This window comes from Hesperophylax consimilis, chromosome 28 (genome assembly GCF_061612785.1).
Source record: "Hesperophylax consimilis isolate HC1 chromosome 28, BYU_Hcon_1.0, whole genome shotgun sequence".
Classification (NCBI taxonomy): Eukaryota; Metazoa; Arthropoda; class Insecta; order Trichoptera; family Limnephilidae; genus Hesperophylax; species Hesperophylax consimilis.
In genome coordinates this window covers 14,528,763-14,555,276 of record NC_142863.1, presented here as the reverse complement: position 1 = coordinate 14,555,276, position 26,514 = coordinate 14,528,763, and the positions used below count along the sequence as shown (strand labels likewise).

The window sequence follows — 26,514 nt, the reverse complement described above, 5'->3', positions numbered from 1 at the left end:
AATAGGCATTAAAATAGATTGACAAACGGAGTCTAGAAACGTTCGATTTCAAGCACAAACTGGTTTTTATTTATTTTACTAATTACATTGTAACAATTACTGCTTATTATATTTTTTCCACCTGTAAACTTTATTTGTTAACTAAAGTTGAGGTACTAGTAAATATTGAATCATTTGGCGGGTTGAAAAGCCGGCATAGCTCAGTGGTTATGGTGGTTTCAAAGCACCTGACCAAACATCAGAAGGCACGGGTTCAATTCCCGTTGGCGGCATTTATTTTTACTCGGGAGATATTTTCAATTTGTATTGATATTTCAGGCGACTAATTATTGCTTATAATTATTTGTTATCCTTTATGCTATGCATAAAACCTTGTCTTATAAACATCAGTTTATCATTAAAAAATAATGAACATAAAAGCCTAGTAACTGCATTTCTTTGTCTATGGATGAATCGAATCCACAAAAGTTAAACGATCTATCCGTACTCTATGGGCATGAGCTGTCAAAAAGGTAGTTGATTTATGGTCAAAAAGTCGTAAATCGTGAATCATTTTCTTAGTGTCGTACGTGATATAAACAATCTTATTGACATGTTGTTTTAGTTCAAGACTGAGTAAAATACATTCAATAACTTATCAAAGATGGTGAACTTCAAGAATGTGATGTTCTACCAGCGAAAATGCAACACAAAAACACTGTTTTACGACGAGGCCTGTCTGACCGTTTCGTCGGACAAAAATGTCTCCCTTTGGAAACAATACACGGAATGCGAGGGCTGCGATTATATAAAAGGAGTATTTGTGAACAATGGTTCAGAAGATATGCTTGCGAAGACAATATGGCCTCTGAAATATCAAGTTTTCAGCGAGAATGGTGGCCAAATTTGTAATGGAACCTTCGGGTTCCAGGAGTATGGGAGATACCAGTTGAACGTAACAGATAATAAATGTTCAAAAATCACTGTTACCGAACAGCCCGATGAGCCGATGCTGCCATTGCTAGTGGCAATAGTGACTATGCTGGCCATTGCTACTTTGTGGTATGCTGTCAAAGGTGTTTACAAGAAGCTCATACAATCGGAATTTTGGAATCAGATTCTGAGAAGGTAATATTTTTGTTGTTTATAGGGGATAACTTACGTAAACAATGCTAGTATTTTATTTCTAATGCAATGGCATTGTGATTCTGTAGCACTGCAATTGCCTAATTGAATTAAGAGTATAATAAATAGGCTTGCTGAAATTCAATGCGAAATAGTAAAAGTTGTGAAGAAAAAACTTAATATTTATTATTTAAACACACTCTTAACCTCTTAAATGCCAGCCTATCCATAAGGATACATTTAAAAATAAATCATATCTCTGAATATAACTAGGGTAATTATTTCCCTTACCGCCGCACTTTTAGACAGATTACGGAAATTATAATTATTTTAACAATTACTATAAGAAATTACTATGTACATGCATGAAATAGGTTATTAGGTTCTTAATTTGGGTTAATTAAGTAATTTACGCCTATTTAGATTGAAAAAAAACTTTAGCAAGTCTCACCCCATTCAAAAAAGTCCAAAATGACAGTGAAGGAATCGTTTTATTAAGTAAATTTTAAACTTTGAATAAAAATGGAATTATAATGCATCTTTGACTATCTATAAATCGTTGTTTCTTGTTGTAATTAAGTTGAAACGAAACGTAATTTCCATAATCTGTGCCTATTAACCTTTTAAATGCCAGTAGGTAGAAGTGTAGCTGTGCACAGCAGGCCGTGAATTTTTAATCAAAATAAATCATTTTTAAATCTTATTTTTAAAAATTAAAAACATTACACCTTGAAAGGATATTTAAATGACTTACCAAATTTATTCAATATTCGACGTTTTTGCTTCCCTTCACTTAGATAAACATATTTAAAAAATAACGGGACATATGTATGATACAGAGGCTCAAAAAAGAGCGAGTTAACTCGCTCTTTTTCTATGGCTGGCCTGCTGGGCACGGACAAGAATGCGAGTTAACTCGCTCTTGGCACAGAAGCGGTTAAAAGTGAAATGTTTACCACAAAAACATTTAAGCAAAAAAAAGTTAATATTTTGTTTTTAAACACACTCTTAATACCGCATAGTTACAAATACAAGACTTTGTTTCAACTAAATTACTGTAAGAAAAAAGGATTAAAATTACAATGCATAATAGCAAATGATCTGTTATTATTAATTATCTTCAACCTTTCATTCTATTTGGTTCTATTCATTGTACTGTGAAATAATGTCACATTGGTAGGTAATGATTTTATCAACTTTCAAGATGGCCGCTAACTAGATGGGAAAATTTTATGTATAACCCTTCAGGGTAATTCGTGGTCTAACAGAAATTGTTCCTAACTGTTGTGATGAGAAATATAGAAGTTAACCACAGGAGAATTAAAATGTGCATTTTTATAAAAACAAAGGTACCGACCGCAATTTGAGAAAATCTTTTCAGATTTCGTAAATTTTTTATTAATTATTTTTATATGAAACGACAAAAAAGTGAGGTAGCTGTAACGTTTGTAATGCATTTGTCTAATAAAATAAGTGTGTTTTAGTATATTTCTTTGTTATCAGAAATTTTAGTTACAAAAAACGTAAAGTGAGCCATTTTTTTTTTTTTTTATGTTTGCAGTCAAAATTTTAATATTTCAAAAAATAAATGTTTATTTCTAATAATAAAATATCAAGGCGTATTTTATAATCTTACTAAAACAGTTTTTAGTTTTTAGATACGTTTATAAATATTCCAACTATTTGGATTTTATTGCAAAGCGGAAATACTCTCCGACCGTCTGACAGAATATGGCCAAGGCCTGAGGAGATAAATTTAAATGCATTATTTTCCATTTCCGATAATTTTAATATTCTTGCAGTAATTGTTTTTGGTCATATGTCTAAATAATAGTAAATAATTACCAAAAATAACTGTGTGATCGTTAGGCCATATACACAAGGCATTTTTGAGCTCTCGTTTCCAAAAGTGAAAGTGCGCTTTTGACTGTGTACATGAACTATCATGTTATCTTTAGATAAATCATATCATTGTGTGTTGTAATGTACAAACATAATACAGTATCTCAATGCGCACCAAACACAGTGTATAAAACAGATTGATTTAAGAATAATTTCTCACAAATCGATCTATTTAGATCACTAAAGTTAACTCACATGAACTAATATTTAGTTACTTGTTTATTTAATTCTGCAAAAACAATTATAGTATTACCAGGAAAAACTGTGGATGTTTATTTATTTATCTTAGATCACATCATTGTGTGTTCTAATTTAACTGTATAAAATCATCATATGAGGGGATAAAAACAAAACTGCCGCTATCCACCAATGCAAAATGTTCATTATTTAAAAAAAAAAAGATAACATATATCTCTTAAACTTTTTTGGTGATTTTTTTTTTAAAATTGCTAGTTCATGCTTACAATTTATAGTTTATAAAGAAGCTATTTCTCCCCTCCTTTTGTTTGGCGAAAACCTCTATGACCATCTTGTTGAAAAATGGCTACTGAAAAATAATGAATATATATTTATTTTTTTGGAATAACTTACTGAGTAAAACCTCAAATTGTAGTATTTAACTATTGGAGACAGTATTAGCGATTCCTAAATGAAAATCTGAAACAGAAAAATCAGTAAAAGATACGGTCACATCTAGGACTCGAGCCTAGGACCCTTGCCTTGTCGGGGCACTGCTCTACCACTGAGCTAATGGGACCTTATCTCCTTCGGTCATATTTAACTGTATCATACTTCGAATAAGAACTACCAAAATTGTCTTCATTCTTCAGAAAAATCGCTAATATTGTCTTCAATAGTTAAAGATTAATATATATATACAGGGTGTATCGGCACGTACCCGACAAACTTTAACCAGCTATTCCTTAGCACATTTGGAGTAAAAAATGTTATTGGCACTTTGCTGTCCGGTAACATTTTTTTTTAATAAAAAATTTATTATTCATATTTTCACCACATGTCACCAGTGTTTTATCCTTTGTCAAAGTTTGAAAACCCATCTGGCAATATTTTGTTCGAGTTTCGTAGAATAATGTACGTACGTACCTACGTTGGCGCGCTTTCACAATCACGACGAAATGGCACGGCACCATTCGTCTCATTTTTAACTATTATTATTTAGTGTGTATGAAAGAGCGAGGACACTTTTTGACACACTTGCTAATAACAGCTGTTTAACACGAGAAACAATGCAAATGACAGTGACGGAGTGTGGATTTTTTTATTTATTTTTTGTTTTTAATGGAAAAAAAATGTTACCGGACAGCAAAGCGCCCATAACATTTTTTACTCCAAATGTGCTGAGGAATAGCTGGTTAAAGTTTGTCGGGTACTTGCCGATACACCCTGTATATTTTTTTAAAAACTTTAATACTTCGTTGTAATTACGATATTTCTGGGCGTGGCTTTTCTCTGCTGCACTTAATCCATTTGTGCATTACTCACTATCACAAAGAACTTTCAACAAATGTGCATATAAGCCCTACACATTGTGTATTATTAATTGAATCACAGCGCGTGACATTCAGTCCATATTTCCACCGGGTTATGCAGTGAGCCTGTACTGCCCTCGACACACAATCAATAATGAGCTGACACCTTTCAACAACCCGATTCTAGCTCCAAACGCGCGCAGGCAGATAAGCGGTGACACTTGCGTGGTTCTCGGAGTATAACTTTGTCCAATTTTGTTAGTTTGTGTGACAGATTTCGATATGATCTTGTCGTGTGAGACAATGCAAAAATGAATGGATATCTGAATCTTTATTTGGATCGGAGCGATCTTGATGCGATGCTTGTGACTTTTGAGTATCTTAACACATTGTAGTCGGGCGCTTCAAACAATAGACTCTAGCCTACAGCGGGTGTTTTTCACGATTAAATATATCGCTTTCTTAAAATTGATACAATTTCTAAACCAAATAATATTTTCAATTGAAATTTTCAAAGAAATCATATATGACATTTGATCATCAAAAATAAATTATAATTGCTTTGATTACATCATAATTTCACCACATTTCAAAGCTGAATATAAAAACCTGATATTAATTCAGTAAATAGCATTCAATATTCAATATTTGAAAATTCCATGTAAAAGATAACATGTTTTATTTATATCATATAGTTATATAATAAATAATAATATATATTTGCCATGCCCGCAATTTTACAATCGCTGGATGTGTGAAATCTGATCGCGTAAATATTGAACAGTGTCGCCTAAGGCTGAAGGCGAACACTCAATAACTCATAAGTTTAATTGCTTCTTGTCAAAAAAGAGTCTTTTGCGGTTGCCTCGCCTAATTGAAGAGCCCATTCCACTTATGAATGATAGTGTTTATTCTTTCAAGGAATCAGTACACTTCATATGTTGATAATCCATCAAACACCAAAAGTGCATGTATCATTGGCTTGTTAAGACATTTTTGTAGAGATCAAGTCCTATACAATGCTAATATATTTAAATAATAAAATACCAAACAGTAAACAAAACAGTGCGAGCGTTATGAAAAATAGTCCAATACGTGAAACAAATGACTCAAACTAAACTGGAGATTGAGATCGCATAAAAACTGTAGATTTGTGGCGACGCCTTTACAAGCGGCACACTAGCCAATCCGGACAAGGCATCTCAAATAACGTCGACAGACTGTCGCCTAGCACCCAGGTAGCAAATTACCCTTCAAGGCGTTTTATTTCACGCTGATAACAAACCCGTATAATGCCGTTTCCCGCCAAAAACCGACAGTCGACAAAAACGGCATTTGCCGTGTCCCGCAGTTGACCGACAGTCCTCGAAAAACGGCAAATACGTCCCGACGACAATGTGTTAATTGATCTGAAATGCTTCAATATTGTACTGTGCTTAACAAAGGTTAGTATAATATAATTAATGTATATAAATAGCATCACTGCGAGACAATACTTGACTACTAATCACTCGTCTGATAATGACATGTTGTATCTTGTATTGAAGAAAGATGTAAGCGGAACATTGGCTGAAACACAATATCAATAACAATATCAAACATACGCATTCTTATTTAACATGCTACTGAACAAACGTTCCTTCCGATGTGGCGGTAAAAGTTTAGGCTCTGTCCGCGATATCGTAACATTTAGAAAGAATTGTATAGTTCCTACTGTTCACTGAATATGCAAACATTATCGTAAAATTCTGGTTCGCTATCGAAAATGGACTATTCCGAATACAGGCACAAGACGCTCTGCAAGTTACGCACGCATCCATATTATATAGATACTTACCTTATTTATGCACTTTATTTATAACCGAACCGGGTTTCGTATTGTGATTTGCGATGTTGGAAATTTTGTAGGTTATTTAGTACTCAAGAGCACTTATTAACTGGCATCTGTAGATCTGCCCTCTGAGGCTATGAGGGTTAACTTACGAACGTTAGATTAAACTATGTCAGAGCTCACCATTTTATTTTATTTACTTCCAGGGGCGAATCGGGCGACGAACTTCTGGGTGCCAATCCGAGCCCCACCCGCCGTGCGTCGACACGCCTGCTGTCGGCTGACGTGTTCCGCGGCATCACCATCTCGCTGATGATCCTGGTTAACTATGGCGGGGGCGGCTACTCGCAGCTGCGTCACGCCACGTGGAATGGGCTGACCGTTGCCGACATGGTATTCCCCTGGTTCGCGTGGCTCATGGGTGTGAGTCTCTGCCTGTCTCTGCACACGAGGCTCAGAACAGCCATGACGAGATGGACGGCATTTTGGCAGGTATGGCGAAAGTATAATCTCTTTCTTTCTTTATATATAGCATCCACAATTGGGGTATGTTGAGAATAGTGAGGATGAAGAAAGGTTGAAAGTATGTGGATTCTGAAGCAAGCTTTCGAGTCTTTCAACACGGCAGTGCTAAAAGTATCTACTACTCTGAAATGTGCTGCAAATATGCTGTGTTATATTGATTATTGTATTATAATACCCAAAATAGCCCATTTGAATTATGTAAATCTATAAAATACCAATTTTTATTACTTGCATACTTTTGTAACTTAAAAAAATTGTTATTCATATTTCTTTGTACTTATCATTTTGTTTGCTTAAACCTTTTTTTTCTTCTTTATATTTGTTTTCACTATTCAGTTTTTATTTATATATTGACACATTTCTGATTATTTGGAATATTCTGATTCCTGACATTATTTGGAGTAAAAATGTAAATGAAAATTTGGTCTCTGGTGACTTTTTGATGTGTTTGTTTTTTTTCTACAAAAACATAGATAATCAGTAGGAATTGGACAATTCTAACATTTTGAATTCCCATCTAGGTGTTACGCAGATCCTTGATCCTGATGTGCCTCGGAGTGGTCATCGGCTCCAAAGGACGAATAATCGAGGAGTTACGGCTGCCCGGGGTCTTGCAGAGACTCGGACTCTCCTATCTGATTGTTGCCGGCTTTGAATGCTTTGCTATGAACGCTTCCATCAGCTATACCCCTGGTAAGTATCTTGATTTTCTTCGTATGACGTCTGTGAACCTCTTGTTGTAGGGTTCATCAGACAATAAGCATTTAATGGAGTTCTAATGCCAACCCTAGTATAGCGTGCAGTGAGGCACACAGAAGGATGAAAGTAGACTGAATGCTGTAGAAATGAGATCCCTGAGGCCTATGTGTTGTATAAACCATGTTACAAATGTAGAGATCCACCAGTTGTAAGCATAATGGATGAGATTAAGAAAAGGACATGATTTGGGCAAGGAGTATGCACAAAGAAAGAAATGTAAGGAAAATATACATGGAGTCCCGAAACGCATAGTATAAACAGGAAACTGGTTAATCTGCATCACATACTAAATGCATCTTATGAAACAATCAAATAAAAAGAAGCTGATTTGACAAACGTAATAATCCTTCGAGACTTCAATTATTCCAAACTGTTATGGCCAATTACACAAGTGCATAATTCGAACAACCCTTAGGTCTTATTTGAGGATATGTAATACCTGAACAAAATAACTATTGGCAATTGGTAGATAAACCTGCGTGATTCAAGGAAAACAATATCCCATCTCTTTTCGATTTAGTCCTGTGCAATGATGAACGTCTCGTTACTGATATAAGTACCTATAGGCAAAAGTGACCATATATGTTTGTCGTCAACTTTACAAGTGCCAGCCATAACAGCAGATCCTCCGGCACGGGAGGCACGAAGCCGAAACCCAACTATCACATAGCAGATTATAAATTAAACCTTAAGCACTCCTGATATAATGCGGTCTCTCGTGGAAACCACCACAACTGAAGAAATGTGGAAGTTTTTGACAAACGTGTTTGAAGGGAAGATTGTGTCAAAAATATCACTTTTAAGGATTATTATTTTGTAACTCAATTTGAATTCAAAACAATTTAATAACTGTTAAATTATTGTGAAATCAGATATGAGCGCATCAGCAGAATGCTGTCTGCTCATTAAATATTAATATGGTATTTATATGTATCCATCGACACCCTTATTTAAGGAAACGAAATTATTAGACGTAAGACAGATGTATACACATGCACTCATAATGTACTATACGAACAATCCCAAGCTTCATAGTCTTGTAGATCACAGTTACACTACAAGACTAAGATCAGAACAAAGGATGATAGTACCAAAAATGAATACATCGTTTGGACAACGTTTCCATGTATTTCTGGCTCCTAAGGTGTATAATGGGTTCAAGCAGAAATGCAATAAGGTCAAAGCAGACCCTCTTTAAAAGCAAATTACCGTATAGCTGATAGAAAGTGGCAGATTGAAATCGGAAAGCTTCCTAAATGAAATTATTGTCTAACTGAAGAAAAACACTTATCATTCCGACTTTATCCCTATTATCGTAAATACATATATCATCTAGTCCAAGGCTGCCCAACCTTTTTACAGTTGGGCAAAATTGACGATTTAAAAGTCACTGGCGGGCCACTGACTACTGACGGTTCCTATTTTTGTTACCTAAGCTTTTTAATGTCTTGTTTTATGCAACAAACAAGTAAACATATTGAAATTTGACTGTCGTTTATTGAAATAATAAAATAAATAGCATCTACTGCCATATAACGAAACAACATTTTATGTAACAAAAATCTATATCCAAGTAATTGGTACAATCAATGTGATTTCTGACATTGTTTTTGTTTTAATAATTCCCCTATGTCCTAAGCTGAAAAAGGTTTTTCAGTGCAGAGTGATTTTGCAATTCAGTGAGTTCCAACTGGATATTGGCAGGATAACTAATTATTTCAGTCAAACTGATTGTGAAAGGATTAAAAAAAAGTGGTTAATTTTGTTTTGTACTTTCAAAGTCCTGATATCTGCTTTCAAACGACTGTAATAACTATGTAGTTCAGTTTATGGTGGCAATATTGAGATTCTCTTTTAAATCTTGGAGTATGGGAAAAAGTTCAATATTTTCGTTGGCTAAACATAGTCGGAAGTGAACAATCTTTGCCTTGTAATTTGAATTTAAAATATTGAGATAATTGGTGATGTCAACAAGATATGCAAGAGGGTCAATCCGCACCAAATCATCCAGAAAATTTTGGATTTGTCACCCACCATCTCAGATTTTGATGAAACTTTAAATTTTTAATCCTTCCATATAGATAAGAAAATATACCAAATTTTACCTTCCTACCTCAACTCGTTTTTTTTTTATGGGCAGTTGAAGTTTGGGCAAAATAAGCGTTTTTACATATTCCGAGCACTCCGGAAGAGCTTGTACCTTCAATGAAAAAAAATTGTATCTTTGTCATTTATAGTGCAAATGCAATGAAAATTTTCAATATTATCAAGAAAACTATGCTGATTGCAGAAAAAAATAAATAAACCCTTTACATTTATCTACTTGACTTTAAAAAATTACCAAAAGTAATTTTTTAAGTAATTTTTGGGACGGAAAAGGTACTTTACAAAAAAGCAATATCTCGGGAAGGTACAGTGTTAATGAAGTAATTTTTTTTTTATTCATATCTACAAATAGCATAGAATCACATACAAAAATAAAATTCATGGCATTTTACTTGCTTCAATAAATAAAATCCATTTTAAACTTTTTTCAAACTTTTTGTAATTTTTTTTTTATTCTTATCTACAATAAACATAGTACAACCTAAAAAAATAAAACTCCTGGTATTTTGTGTGCTTCACAGTGTAGAAACGTTTTTAAAATGAGAAATCTTAATCATACAGAATTGTTCCAAGTTTTTTTAAATCTAGATACTGTATTTGCAAATAAAAAAAGTCAAACTTATTCGGTCCTTTACAACATGCTAGTAAGCTTGCAATGTAAGCTTAAGGCACCAACAAAATAATGTACCTTGTTCCTTACCCTGAATGCATACACCATAGCAATATTTTATAACAAGATCAACTTTTTAACTCTTTTCAATACAAAGTTAACTCTTTAAAAAACAAATACAATAAAAATAAAACAGGCAATGTAGGATTAGGTTAAATGAAAGTACATTACAATAATATTGTTTACAAATAAATGTTCAAGTTCATTTTTTACTTTTATTCTTGATCTGACCCATAAGATGGTTGAACTTTTGATCAGCATGATGAACGTCTTTTTCAAGAAAGTAGTAAGCTCTTCCTGAACCTTTTGTTAACGATATTAAAAATATTTTGTAGTGGAACAAAACAAATATCTTCTTTTTGATGTGGCCAGTAAAAGGATGGAGCTGGGCCAAAAGGATGCATAAACTTGATTGATACATCACACTCGTCTTCATCTTTGGAAACCACAAGTCCAAAAAACCAATGGTTGTCATATACGCAAGCTACATAAGAGTTTGTACAAATTTGTACCATACTTAGTTGCTCAGAGCGATTTCGTTCCCCACTGAAGTTAAAAATCAAAGCATAATCTGAATCTGAACTTCCTTTTTGTGCCAACTTCATTTTTTGTGACATTCAGTACCATTAAGTTGTCCCACACTACATTTAACTAAACTTGTTTCGATTAGAGACATTTTAACAACGTACACCATAACATGAAACAACTACTGTATTTATATAGATGATCACTGCTTTGAAGCTGACTCAGAACTAAGCATGTCAGAGGAAACAAAGCATGTAGTATCCTGCAAACTTAGTGATGAGGCAGATAGTAATTTTCATGTTCTGTCTTGTTCTTGTTGCAGATACATCATTTCCATGTAGTGACTTGTCTCTAGGACTGTTTCTTTGATATTAGTCCATTCATTCAACCTATATTACTAGCTATATACCTAAACTATAACTTGCCCAATTACAAACTAAAAATAGATATAAAAAAAATCACAAAAAGTTTGAAAAAAGTTTAAAATGGATTTTATTTATTTTTGTATCTAGATTTAAAAAAACCTAGAACAATTCTGTATGATAAAGATTTCTTATTTTAAAAAGGTTTCTACACTGTGAAGCACACAAAATACCAGGAGTTTTATTTTTTTAGGTTGTACTATGTTTATTGTAGATAAGAATAAAAAAAAAATTACAAAAAGTTTGAAAAAAGTTTAAAATGGATTTTATTTATTGAAGCAAGTAAAATGCCATGAATTTTATTTTTTGTATGTGATTCTATGCTATTTGTAGATATGAATAAAAAAAAAAATTACTTCATTAACACTGTACCTTCCCGAGATATTGCTTTTTTGTAAAGTACCTTTTCCGTCCCAAAAATTACTTAAAAAATTACTTTTGGTAATTTTTTAAAGTCAAGTAGATAAATGTAAAGGGTTTATTTATTTTTTTCTGCAATCAGCATAGTTTTCTTGATAATATTGAAAATTTTCATTGCATTTGCACTATAAATGACAAAGATACAATTTTTTTTCATTGAAGGTACAAGCTCTTCCGGAGTGCTCGGAATATGTAAAAACGCTTATTTTGCCCAAACTTCAACTGCCCATAAAAAAAAAACGAGTTGAGGTAGGAAGGTAAAATTTGGTATATTTTCTTATCTATATGGAAGGATTAAAAATTTAAAGTTTCATCAAAATCTGAGATGGTGGGTGACATGGCCTGGATGATTTGGTGCGGATTGACCCAAGATCAATCAACCAGTACTTATTCTTGATTAAATCACTTTCCAAAGGTAACGCCCCTTTTTCTTAAAAATTCCAACACCTGCTCTCTCAAGATGAAGAAATATTTTAACATGTTGCCCCTTGAAAGCCATCGCACAGCGCAATACAGTTGTAACTCTCCAAATTCGCTGGTTCTTCAAATAAAACTCTGAATTGACGTCTGTGAAGAGCTTTTGAATGTATGTAATTTATGCAGCGTACTACCGGCTCCATTATATCATTCAATTGTATGTCCTTTGCACACAACGCCTCCTGGTGGATGATGCAATGATACAAAAAAAATTTCGATCCTAGTAATTTTCAAATTGGCGGATATTTTGAAAATGGTTCACGCGGGCCGCTTATAATTCGTTCACGGGCCACAATGGGTTGGGCAGCCTTGATCTAGTCAATCCACACTATGCAAGTGCATTATATAAGCATAATAAATACAAAACAAAATTAACAATTAACATTCTGCGCCCTTGAGGTGATTTCTCACAAAAACGGCGCTATATAAATTAGCCAAATATTATTATTAAGGAAGTTAAGTGAAAAATATTTTGACTGATAAAAAATATGTTCATGTAGATCAAAAAATATCGATTCTAAATATATAAATATATTTCTATATTATTATTCTTAGAATTAGTTAAACGTTCTTGAAAAAGCATTAAATAGCAATAAACTGAATACGCTCCACGATTGGTCTAAAGAATTTGGACGTCACATGTGTCGTTGCTCGTAGAACGGGTCACCTCTGTGTGTATGGTGCATCTCTTTCTATTACATGAGAGATGGTCGGTTTAGATGAGAGAGGTGTAAAGGCCAAACGTTTGTTTGGGTCAAATCAAGTTAAAGCTTCCAAGTAAGTATATCAAATTATTACCTAATTGTGTTCATTTGTACGTTACAATAAATATAATACATTTTTACAGTATAATAATAATTGCGTATTCTACCCATCTGACATTTTGCCATAACCTAACTAGTTTTGTGCAGGTATATTTATTGATTTCGCATGACATGCTAATTATTCTCTACTCATTATAATATATATTATAATGTGGTGATGGCTTTTAAATATTTCATCTTTTGTTTACCATATAATAAGGCACTGCTGAAAACCAGCTGCATTCCCGTAGAAACCCCTTTACCAATAGGATCTATGTGAAAAAAATAGTTCCCATCTATTGTCAAATATATGTAGGTATTTGTTGTTATTATTATATGAAATGGATTTCTAAAGATACATATTCGTACAGTGCTTCATTATAATATGTTGTTTATTGCATCGCTTAGAAGTTTTTATTATTATACATGTCACATTACATGTGATTACACTTCAGGCCGCATAAGTCTCACAGTGAACTGGGCTGTAAACCGTTATTTTTCTGCGCGGCGGTCAACAAATAGCGTCTTCAATACTGTGCTGGGCGGGAAAAGCAAATATTCTAACTTAAAATATTAATTTAACTATGAAATCTTGATCAATTTTCTTTTTTTTTTAATAACATCAATTCTAATAGACGGTTAACATTGGTAAAAAAATTACTGGAATTCCTTATTGAAGAATTAAATTTTTTTCCATACAAAATGTTTAAGCGACGTGGTTCTCACAGTTTGAATGACGTCACACCCACACCCCGCCTCTTACCGCTCGGATTCCGCTCGTTTTGGCGGGCTTAATAAAATTTAAACTTTGAGAATTAATTTAAGTTTGAATGTGAACATTGATAAAAAAAAAATTAAAAAATGGACTCAACTTCCTTATTTCAAAAACCATTTCTATTACGATATATGTACAACATTGTACTATTGTTTTATATGTTCTTATTTATTTTACCACCATATATGCGCATTTGCCTAGTTTGGGGTATTAACCCTATCCCTGCGGGAGACGCACGCCTGCGATGCTTTGTACATGCCCTGTACGCGGAAGGCAGATCTGTGCGACGCAAAGTTTCTTCGGCGTTATGGGTATGAAACATGCTTGAGCACGGTAAAACTTATACTCCTAAAAAATCTCACATCTTTACACTACTGACATCTTACGATATTTATCCATAATACGTATCCTAATCATGGATACAAAGATTTGAAGGGATCTTCCAACTCAGAGCGAAAAATGAATCAGTTTGAATTCTTCCCGCGTCTTTACACACGCAGGCGCATTTTATAAGATTCTCAAACAGATACGCTCGCCGTGTAGATTACATTGTTTTATCGAATTATTGTTTGCTTTTTCGTGGATATAAACTATTTTAATTACAGTGTACATTCATCTGATTTATCATATTTTAAAATAAGTTCAGTTACATACATTCATTCAAACTATTGAAGAAATATAAAATTTCGTCAGTGTTAGATTATTTTCAAATAAAGATATCAATCAATCGATCAATTTTTGAAAGTATTTTTATTGCCAAAATACAAAATGTCGGGTCGTGGTCTTAATGACGAAGAAATATTTGGTGCTACTTTAGAAATAGATTCAGATTTTGAAATAAGTGACAGTGACGTCGATAATAATTGCGAAGCTGCTGAAATAAATGAAAGCCATGATTCTGCCGTTATGCGTTGAGTAACTGCTTCAAAATTTATCACGATAAAAAAATATATTAAGTGATACATATTTACGGTGATATAATAACATAATAAAATTATTTCATTATTTTTGTAAATTTAAGTGTAGTTATTTTTTATTATATGAACCTTTTTAAGTGTGTCAATATTTCATGTATCCAGTCAAACGCGACATCGCACCCATAAATCAACCACTTACATCGCACCACAGTTGAAGAGCTCTACTCCGGTATGTTTATGCATGTGTATCGTTATCCTTGAAATATTAACATGGCCGCCCGGGTATACCGTATCAGTTACATTATGAATATATACTTCGAATTTTTATCAAGTCCCATTGATGTTCGGATTGTTTATTTATACTTGAAAAGATAATTCAAAACATAAGCGACGTATTTTTTAAAACAAATTTTAAAATCCATGCGTGATTATTGTTTAAAGTCATAAATTAGATTGATGATAAATAGCCCCGCGTTTGAACGAAGTGATACAAATTTATGACGCATAGAAAAGGTTAATAATAAATAAATAAAATTAATAATAAAAAATAAAAAAAAATAAAAAAAAAAAATTTATAAACTTGTGTTCGAGTAAATAGAGTCCGAAGTTGGAATTTTAACTTGTTTTAGTTAATTTGAATTTCGGAGATTAATATCAGCTTTTTTTTAAACGCTTTAAAGCGTAACCCGTATCCAAAACTTTGTTCATCATTTTGTTGCTGAACAAAATTGAAAAAGGAAAAAGTTTTTTTTGGTTTTCTCTGTGATGCGTTTCCGGACACGTGATACAGTAGAAGAAGTCGTGGGCGCATCGAGGAAGACATGGCATGATCATGTGGATCAAATGCAACAGTCAGAATTACAAGAGTGAATACGTATTTGAATTAAGCACGGAGTGTGTGGCAGTCTACCCTCTCTGTCTACCCCTACGTAGAAAAGACGTGATTTTTATTTAGTTGGTTAGATATGTATGTATTTAAATAAATGACTTCTTTTCCAGGCACGGCGATATTCCGCGACCTCCGCTCCACGTGGCGCCAGTGGGCCTTCACCTTCAGCCTGGTGGCCCTGCACGTGGCCGTGTCCCTGGGAGTGCAGACGGTGGGCTGTCCCCGGGGCTACCTCGGCCCGGGCGGCCTGCACAACGGAGCTACCCGCGGACCCAACTCCACCGACACGAGGAACTGCACCGGGGGCGTAGCGGGCGTCATTGACAGGTGAATAATTTTTTATCACAGTTCTTGCTTATGTCACTAATCAATTGTTTCTTTAGAGAGCTGAGAGTTCACATAAAACTCCCAACTGTCCCAATAGGACAGGTAGATGGGGAGCAGGAAAGTGGGGTTAGTATACCCGTGGGAGATGCCATGCACTGATGGAAAGCGAGAACTTGAGCCTATCAGAACCTGCCAATCAACAGAGCAACTCAACTGTTTAACAATGCTGCATTGACCATTGACATATTCAACTTCACTTAAAGACAAATTTAGCAACTATCTTTAAGTTAAGTCACAAAATAGTGAAACTTCCCCCTTGGCCCTTATACCATCTGGCCAGTTGTGTAACATTTTTTCTCTATTATTATAATACAGGGTTTTCCAATAAGAGGTGTTATTTTGATATTCAATCGTAAAAGATCAATGGTTTCGTTGCTTGTGTGGCACGTAGCGCCGTCTTGTTGAAAATAAACGTTGTCCAGATCAATACCATCCAATTCCGGCCATAAAAATCATTGATCATCTCTCGATAGCGCAATCCATTCACAGTAACTGTTGCTCCAGCCTCATTTTCGAAAAAGTAAAGTCCAATGACTCGCCGGACCATAAACCGCACCAAACAGTTACACGTTGAGGATAGAGAGGCTTTTCAACAATAACTCTTGGGTTTTCCGAGCCCCAGATGCGACAATTTTGCTTGTTGACGAAACCACCGAGGTGGAAATGGGCCTCATCACTCAAGATGATTTGCATTTGATTCACTTAAGTGAATTTTAATAATTTCAATGAGTTGTTGAAGCGTGTATCGTTACATTTTTATTAATGGCGTAGTTTCTACTTGTCAAATGTCAAAAAATGACAGCTTCAAAAGTAACATCTACCGAAATAGCGGGCTATTCAAAATAACACCTCTTATTGGAAAACCCTGTATTTTGCATGTAGTGATAATTGCTTCACTCAAATGTGTAAATTGTTAATCTCGATACAGGCTTAATCTCAGTAAGGTTGATTTTTATGCGAAAAAATATGATTTATGAATAGTGAAAAGCAATAAATCAATAAATAAAATCATATCAACCGTTTCTAGTAGTTCAATGTAACGTAACAATGTTCATGTTTATTTAATATTATTGTCTTTGGTATTGTTTTAAATTGTCTACAAAGCTTTTCAATAGCTAAAAAGACTAAGGGGGTATTTCACTATCTCTGATTATGTTCTGACCAAGCACTAATCCGCGGATCAGTCATTTTTTCGTTTTCACTATATCTGAATAACGCTAACGCTCGGGTTAAAGTTAGATTTGACTAATCAGTGCTCGAACTTCACGTTAGGCGCTATTCCTCGAATCAAAGATGGCGTCAAAACATTCCAAGTTTGACAGCTGAGAAGTGAGTCGAATTTTGTTGAATGAATTTGAATGCTTGTATGATCCATCCTGAATTATTTGATTGTGTTCAAAATAAGAAACAATGTATTAATTCGACACGAATCTATCTAAAATGACCTGATAACCAACATAACATAACCAAAAAAATGCACACTTTGCGGTGTGCGGACTGTGACGCATGACAGCCGTGGCAGTAGATGGAGTAACTGCAAACATTTTGCGATGTTGCCAGACTATTTCGAGTGTTATCTATCCGGAAGCTCGAAACAATGGTCAAACGGTCGCCGTTGAATAACGGAGTTATTCTGAACTTTAAAGCCAGCCAACGGATAGCTATTCAGATATTTAGCCCGACATAGTGAAATACCCCCTAAAGCTATTTCAAGCGACATTTCGATTCTTTATTTGTTTTTTACTAGCTGTACCCCGCCACGCGTTGCTGTGACTCAATCTGTCCGTGCAGATAGAGAAACAATAGCGCGTTTAGCTTTTACGTCCAACCGATGACACTGTTTCTTAAAAAATGTGTTTTTTCGTGTCACAGTTGACATCTATATAATATAAGTATATAAAAACACACGCGTATTCGAATGCAAAGTTGTGTCAAAATTTCAAAGCAATCCGTGAAGAACTTTCAGAGATTTAAGACTTTGAACAAATGAAAATTAACGTTTTTATTTTACGAGGTTTATTGCACATCGCATATGTAGGGTTTTCTCATATTTTTTACTACTCCTGTCTCACTAGGAATATCGTATGTCGAGACAGGCTAGTTTACAAATAATTTATTTTAACAATAGGTACCTACTTGATTTAAGGCGATGCACTACGTCGTGTAATATTTTAAATTGAGCCGCTATCAATAATAACCCTTACGTAGATGGCGATAAGGTTTAAATTCCCGCTTAACACCATCCGCCTGTTTTGATTTATGCAAGAAAAAAACATGGCCAAAAAGTGCCTTTTATTTTATTTTGTGGTTGTTCAGGCATAAATATATTTTTTTTTTAATCATTTGATAAATAACTTAATTTGTCACATTATACAATAAAATCATAACCGAAAATGTGTTCGTAAGTAGGAGATTTTGAACTTTAAAGCAGTTTACATTTTTTTTTTTTGGGCTTATAAAAAGACTCAAAAATAATCGATTATTTCAAAGACCAAGATCTATTCTACTCGGAGTATTTAATTAAAGCATCTGAAACATTTCTAGGCGACCAAATTTTAAAACTAAAAATACATGATTTTGCATTACTACGTATGGCATCGCCGGTTAATTTCCACAGGTACATTTTTATGATAAATTGGAAGCAAAAATATTTGATACAATTATGTAATTCAGGTTGGTATTGGTATTCTGTTACAATAATAGGATTAGAGAACTTCTAGGACGGGTTGTTTTGAACAATTCATCAAATTTCAACGTTCATTTTCGGGTTCTGTGAAAGACTTATTCAAGTTCTGTTTTTATGACCGGTCAGTGGTTGAGTGGGCATAGCGCTTGGGTCTCACCCGAGCGTCGCGTGTTCGATTCCTCGGCTGGCTAAGTCCTCCATCACAACACAAGCAACATTTTCGGCTTTCTGTGGTGGTAGTAGGAGATTTTCAAACATTGTTGGGTTATTCGTGACCCGGGAATGTTTGTCTTTCTTTTAAAAAAAAAAAAAAAAAAAAAAAAAAAAAAAAAAAAAAAAAAAAAATCATTGTAGGCTAGTTGCTTGACAAAACTGAAATAAAAACAGAACTTGAAAAAATCTTTCACAGAACTTGAAAATGAATGTTGAAATTTGATGAATTGTTCAGATTCTCCGAAACAACCCGTCCTTAATTTATATTTGTGTGAATTGACTAATTATTACACAACCTTTGTTGATCCAATGTTTATTCCAAATTTTTAATTGTTTTTTATGTAGATTATTGTATATTTTAGTCGCAATTTAATATGTTGTATTTTTAAGAATTCATTAGTTTTAAACACGCATGTTTTGGGTATTTTACTGAAAGTATCTACAATTCATTATCACCCTAGTGAAAATATGAAACAACAATGTAAATTAGCAAAATCAATTTGTCTATTTTCAGGAGTGTTTTTGGACCCCTCCATCTGTACAAGGGTGGCACATTCAAGGAATTGTACCAGACCACCGTGCCTTTCGATCCCGAGGGTCTCCTGGGCACCCTGACCTGTGCCCTGGTTGTCCAGCTGGGGGCCCAGGCCGCCAGGGTGCTACTGGCCTACTCGCACGCCAAGTAATACACCTCTCTCTTAATACTTGTCTCTCAATATATCTATCTTAAGGTTCTATTAAAAGTGTTAAAAAAATAAGAAGTAGATCACTGAAGATGTTTTGAAAGGGAGATATGTAAATATGAATGAGGGAGCTTGCTAATATTAAAAAAAAAACTGTTGTGATGAATAGACATAGGCAACTGTTGAATATTTGATAAAATTTAAAGACTTATTTAAAATAGAGCAAAACTTAAGTAGCATTTGAAGAAAGGTGATTTTTTTCATTACATAACAGAACCAGATAATTTTTATAAATTTCGTAGTACATATATTTTGTGATTTTTTTTTGTGTAGGGAACTTCATATAATTATTTTTATAAGCTTTATAGCTTAATCTTCCTCACTGTGCTCTCTTATATCTCAATCTCTCTTAATACCCCTTTCTCTTACAACTTAATATGTTTCCCTGTGTCCCTCTTACATCTCGATCCCTCTTAATACCCCTCTCTCTTATAAATTAATCTGTCTCACTGTGTCCCTCTTATATCTCAATATCTCGCATTACCCACATAAGAGAGAAGGTTCTCTCTTTTATGTCTTAATCTCCCTCGTTGTGCTCTCTTATATCTCAATCTCTCTTATAACTTGATCTGTCTCACTGTGTCCCTCTTATATCTCAATCTCTAGTATTACCCTTCTCTCATATATCTTAATCTCCCCCATTGTGCTCTCTCATATCTTAATCTCCCTCGTTGTGCTCTCTTATATCTCAACCGGTCTTAATACCCTTCTCTCTTATAACTTAATCTGTCTCACTGTGTCCCTCTTATATCTCAATATCTCGTATTACCTTTCTCTCTTATACCTTAATCTCCCTCATTGTGCTCTCTTATATCTCTGTACCTATCTTAATACACCTCTCTTTAAATATATTGCTGTCTTAATGATCTTCGCCTCTTTCTCTTAATCGTCCTCCACACTCATGACCAAATATTTTTTTAAATCGCAAAGAGTTCTATGACTCAACCGATTGTAGAATTGGTAATACGTATAAGACTCCTAGAATATCATTATTACTGAGTCATTATCACAGGACATTAATTTAATAGGAAATATTTGTGTCACATGTTCTGTGGTCACTCATTTCACTCCGGTCTATTTGCCTATTAAATGTGTCATTATAGATAACGAGTAGATAACAAACTGCACAGTTTATTTCCAATTCCTTCAACAATTAATTTTAATTCAACGCTTTTGGTATTTTCTATATTCCTACAAAACCTATAAACACAAAATCTACCATTTAAAAAAAATTAAATAAACTACTTAGGTCAAAACCCAAAAAAATATTTTCTAAATATCAAGGTATTCCTTTGCTGAAAATAATATTTCTAGCTCGCTTGAACCATGTCCACTGCAGAATAAACTGATGAAAATGCACTACCTCTCTCTTATGGGTTAGACTCAAAGATATTAGAAGAACGAGATGTGCTATGAGCAGTTCATACTGTGTGGAATTGTTTTGCCCAGTGTCGCCGGTTTTGTTCACCAATACTACTGCAAACCTTCGCTTACGCTAAGGTATCCGCACTAATACATAGAACAGATTTCTGTACGTACACGTCCTGATACCGTTCAAAGTACCCTAATTAGGTAGTACTCCGGCTACGGTCCGGCGGCCAACATAGCATATCTCGTTCTTCTAATATCTTTGGTTAGACTCCTGTTTCACTCGCACATGGGTGATTCACGCCATCTCATTCCCTCTCACTGTTACAAAACCTGAGTAAGGGGGTAAGGACATTACATCAGACGTCGCCCATCTGCCTGGCTCGACCGGATGGTATTGGGATTTATCGGCAGCACGTTTTGAAAAATTGATGCGGGCGGCTAAAGAATTATTTTTATAAATTGCAAAGTAAACATTTTAGAGGTGTTTGCGGTTTTGTGAAAAATCTTTTCGTTCTTGTGATTTTCCCGCTGTCACTAACTGTCCATCAAAAGGGTCTAACTGATGAAGAACTTTCTCGAAGATGACTGTGACGTTTGTGAAAGAGATAGTTACATTGATTTTGAAGCAATAGATTGATCAGGAGAAAATTTTCAAATATTGTCAAGTTATTCGTAACCCGGGAATGTTTATCTTTCATTTAAAAAAAATAAATAAAGAAATTTACATCTTCTTAGGTAAAAAAATTATATTTGCAAGAATTGTGGATGACAAATGAGCTTTTTCGGTAGCGTTTTTTACTCTGTAACAACGGCAAGGTGCAGGTTTCATTTTATGTACAGCAGCACACGGTTTGACGACTAGGAGACACGCACCAGTAGTAGACTGGAAGCAATAAAGATGAAAGGAGGTAGTTGAACTCCTCATACCAGCCTGCAGACTTAATTATTCACCCAGTTGCAATATAACTGTTGACAAACGATTAGCCACATTTTGCGGACACTGTCCTTTCCGTGTTAACATGAAAAGTTAGCATTAGTGGCATTATGGGATAAAAATCGGTTTTGATCCCAAAAATGCTTTCATATTTAATATGTAAATTTATTAGGGCATGATAAATAACAAAAGGAAAGTTAACCAGTGATATAGAGTGGTTACCGATATGGTGAGTCCTTTTTATGAATCATAACGATACCACTGGCGAATCATTTCTTTGAGAATCAATTAACACTTACAGGAACAATAATAAAAAATAAAACAGAAATCCCACTGGAAACAGCAGCTGATAAAAATAGGGAAGAACTGTCAACAATATTTGGTTTCACGGACAAAATGACGTTATGTTTCAATCATTGTGAATTTTGCAGGGCCAGAGTATCCCGCTGGCTGTTCTGGGCACTCCTGACTGGACTATTGGCCGGGGGACTGTGCACATTCACCAAGAATGGGGGGCCCATCCCTATCAACAAGAACCTCTGGTCTCTGACCTATTGCTTGGCCACTTCTAGCATCGCCTTCTTCATACAGGTATGGACTACTGACGTTTTTTTTTAAATTTAAATTCTCTCATGGTGAATGGTTAAATGAAAATGATTGTCATTCCAGACGATTTGTCCTTCTTAACAAAAGTTTGTTAATGAAGACAAAACTGCGGTTCCTCGCCTGTCCTGCTACAGTCCTCTTGAGTCTATCCACCTCTTCCTCGGTCTGCCTCTATGTCGCTTCCACTTCAAAACAAAACTGCTCCACTCCTGTGGATATTCAAGTTTTCTATGCTTGAAAATACTTTGTTTCCACACCTCCACACCTTCCAAAGGCCCTCCAACACTCTTTCCTTGTGCAGCCTTATTATAGAGATGCCTATTTGATGTACATTTATAATTTAGATATTGGATACACGATATACGAGTAAGCACACAAAATGAAAGAGATGCAGCTCGTCCAAGTCGAGTCGCAGATACCATTGTTTTTGTGATAACAACTTCTGGGACAATTTCCACCAAGGGCGCTAAATAATGTTCAATAGCCCATTATGTATTTTTGTTTGTGTCCAGCAGTGACTGTATATCAATCATTAATGAATGTTGACATCTCCGCAGGCCGTTCTCTACGTCCTGATCGACATGCAGTCCTTCTGGGGCGGGCGGCCTTTCTACTACGCGGGGCGCAACGCCCTGCTGCTGTACATGGGCTCGGAGCTCATGAAGAAGAAGTTTCCCTTCGACTGGAGCCTGGAGACCCCCTCGCACATGGAGCTGCTGGCCATGAACGCCCTCGCTCTGATACTGTGGCTCTCAATCGCCGTATTCCTGCACAGGAAGAATATCATCCTGACCATTTAGGAAGAGAATAGGCACTTTTAAAAAAAATTGGCTGTGGAAAGTTCTGCGCTTTGTTTTTGGCAAATTACTTTTTTTTCGCGAGTTACTCCAGTGTACGAGAGTGATCATTCTGAGTGAAACGTTTTCATGTTAATACCATATATTATTAGAACCATAGAGTATGACAAATCGTTCATTTAAATCATAGAGCTGACGAATTGGATATTTAAACCATAGAATAAGCAAATTGCTAATTTCTGTTAAAAGTAACGACGGATGATGCGTCGAAATATCTGAATTTATATCAACTTTGTTCATTCCTCTGTAGTCAATGGATCTTAACCTTATATACCAGGCTGCTGTATGTGTGATTCATCGGCGGCTATCCCTGTATGCAGATTTTGCATATGTGATGCATGAAGTTTCACTAAAACATACACTATGTCAAACGTCCTGCATGATAAGATTGAATATGTTGAAAATGCCAGGTTAAAAAACTGAGTGATGGTTTTAGTATCGTCCGGAATGAAGCACAGTGAAGAACGGCAATGCGGCGTGGTAATCCACCAACGAATTCTAGCGAACTACTAATAAATCACGCCCTTTCTGCGTGGAATTTTGCTTGCGGTCATTGTGACAAATCGTTCAATTGAACCATAGAGTTTAACAAATTGGATATTAACAAGTAACAATGGATGCATCAAAGAAATCTCAATTTACAACTAAAATGTTAATTCTCCCCTTAGTTATTACGAATGGGTTATTGAGAGAATTTATTATCTTTCTTTCAAGGAAAATGGCCAAATTGAAACGATGACTCCTTTGTAAAATGGCTGATTATCATCAAGACATACAAAGCTGTGAATTTGCAATAGTGAAAAAAGGTCACAAATCCTCATAAGGTAAATGGTTTAAAATTTAACTTAAAAATATATTCAGTAAGTTTTTTTTCTTTCTCTTCGCCAAATAGTACCATTTTATTGAATTAATTAATATGTTTGTATTTAAAAAAAAATTGTAAATTGGGATTTGAAGACTGGAAAATTGTAAATATAAAAAAACGTATGAAATTAAGTATAGGTCTTCATTACTGCCTTTTTTTAGAAATAAATATTATTTTGTGTTTTTTTTTTTAATTTTTTCTCTAAATTTGCTAATCTGAAAAATCAAAACATCTAGTATTTGCACTTTGATATTATAGTTTAGAACTGTGTGAACCTACATTGTGTTAAGAATTGACTTGAATACAATATGTATAACTCAATAATAACCAATTAATAAAATATGTAGAAACCGTATTTCTTTTACCAATCTTTTTTGTTTTGTTTTCTGTGTTGATTCAATGGGGATATTTTCACAAATTATGGATAGCATAAATTATATCATATAAGATTAATTTTTCTGATTCTGAATGTTGTACTAAAATTATTGATTTAAAAAACAATCTAAAACTGCACATTCCAAAACGATTCCAACTGGCTACAACAATGTGCCAATATTTGGTAAGATGGCTGTCGTCAATGCTGCCAAATTTACGAATAAAAACGAACATGTCGTTTTGGCAGCAAATCAAAAATGCAACATTTTAAAAGTAATTTTATTGTAAATGCCTTCATTATTGTAATTTTTTCCAGAATGATAAAAAAACAGTGAAAATACCCTATTTATGTAGTTTAAATTTTTGACAAATTAATGGTTAGTTTTCCATTAATTTGGCAAAATCAATTTAGCCTGAAAATATTAATTTAAAACCCAAAATCAGTTGAATTATTTCCACAAATATGATATTTCTTATAATGTATTTAGAAAACTTAGATATTGTGTGTTTTTCGATTTAATTTGCCTTATTAGGCCCTTCTCCCACAGGGATACGTAAGTATCTCCGATACTCGACGCTACAAGTATCTTGGCGACAATCGACATTGATCTGCACGGAGGTTCGTACACAGGCAGACATTGCCGACGTTTTATGAACACGTCGGTAACACCAGTCGGGTGATACTTTACATGGCGTTACTTGTGTCAGACATTTTGTGAGCTTTAGATCAATTCTAGGAACAAAACAATCGACAAAGAACGACAGTATATAAAAATGACAAATGACAGCTATGTCAACTGTTTGGTTGTGAGCGAGATTATGAATGCATTCTTGTTTTGACATTTCAAGAATTCAACAATGATCCATAGTGATACAAGTCTTGTGATTTCAGTGGCAACTTGTATGGACTGTGCGCGACAAGTTGTTTGCGACGCGAGTTCATACACGACACGAGTATCAGATACTTGCGTATCTCTTCAGAATAAGGTCCTTAGAGTGAAAATAATCATTAATTTTAATGTATTTCCCGCAGTCTTCCTTAGAATGTATCTATACCCTTTATTGTATTGAGTACATATTAACTGACTAGACATGGATGTCCTCACCAACACTATAATCTTCTGGGGCGTTCTCCTATCGGAGGATGGTAATAGCTATTAAGGAGAGGAATGCAATAACATATTGTAGTTTTGAGTAAGAAGCGTCCAAAGTTTTTTTGTAACTTGTTCAAACTTCTGCATGTAACTCTGTCTGCTTAGAACCTACAGAAGTAATATTTACACAGCAGATAAAGAACAGATTAGGGATACCAAAAAGGTAATGCAATCGAAAAACAGTTTTATGTTGTTATTGCATCTCAGATCCTCAATTGATAAATACATATTTTTGGTATACATATTGCTTTATTGTGGCAATTCGTGTACCGTCTTGACGTGTATCGGTTCCTTATTTTTACTGATCAGATCTGAATAGCTTGTTTCTCATTTTTTATATTTTTTTCTGCAAAATAAACAAACTTTTTTCTAAAAATTTTTCACCTCACCAATAATTTTCGATGCAACCATATTTTGTTTCTAATCAAGATTTATAATGAATAATTAAAAAAATGATTTAATTACTATTAAAAGAAACCTAATAAAATGCTAGTGTAATAGTTTATAATAATATGTATGTATACTATACGCAAGTTGTGGTGATAGTGTCTGTCTGTATGTATATCAGGAATGTGCCTTTCATATAATGTGGTATTATTATTTAAAATTAATAATATTATCTATCTTAATGAACTAGTCTGTAATTATGTTATCCTAACCTACATTAAACTGATTATAACTGAAAATAATGTTTTTAATTGGAATTGT

At 34.4% G+C, this 26,514-nt stretch overlaps 1 protein-coding gene across 1 annotated transcript; it reads left to right on the top strand.

The window, feature by feature from the left end:
• The first annotated feature begins 523 nt into the window (after positions 1–523).
• Positions 524–26,475, top strand: LOC149410231 (heparan-alpha-glucosaminide N-acetyltransferase-like). Its single transcript, XM_089648889.1, has 7 exons — positions 524–1,107; positions 6,534–6,819; positions 7,374–7,545; positions 15,726–15,942; positions 19,416–19,583; positions 22,381–22,540; positions 23,113–26,475. The coding sequence occupies exons 1-7, from the start codon at positions 644–646 to the stop codon at positions 23,353–23,355; spliced, it is 1,710 nt and encodes a 569-aa protein (XP_089505015.1). The 5' UTR covers positions 524–643; the 3' UTR covers positions 23,356–26,475.
• Positions 26,476–26,514: the final 39 nt, after the last annotated feature.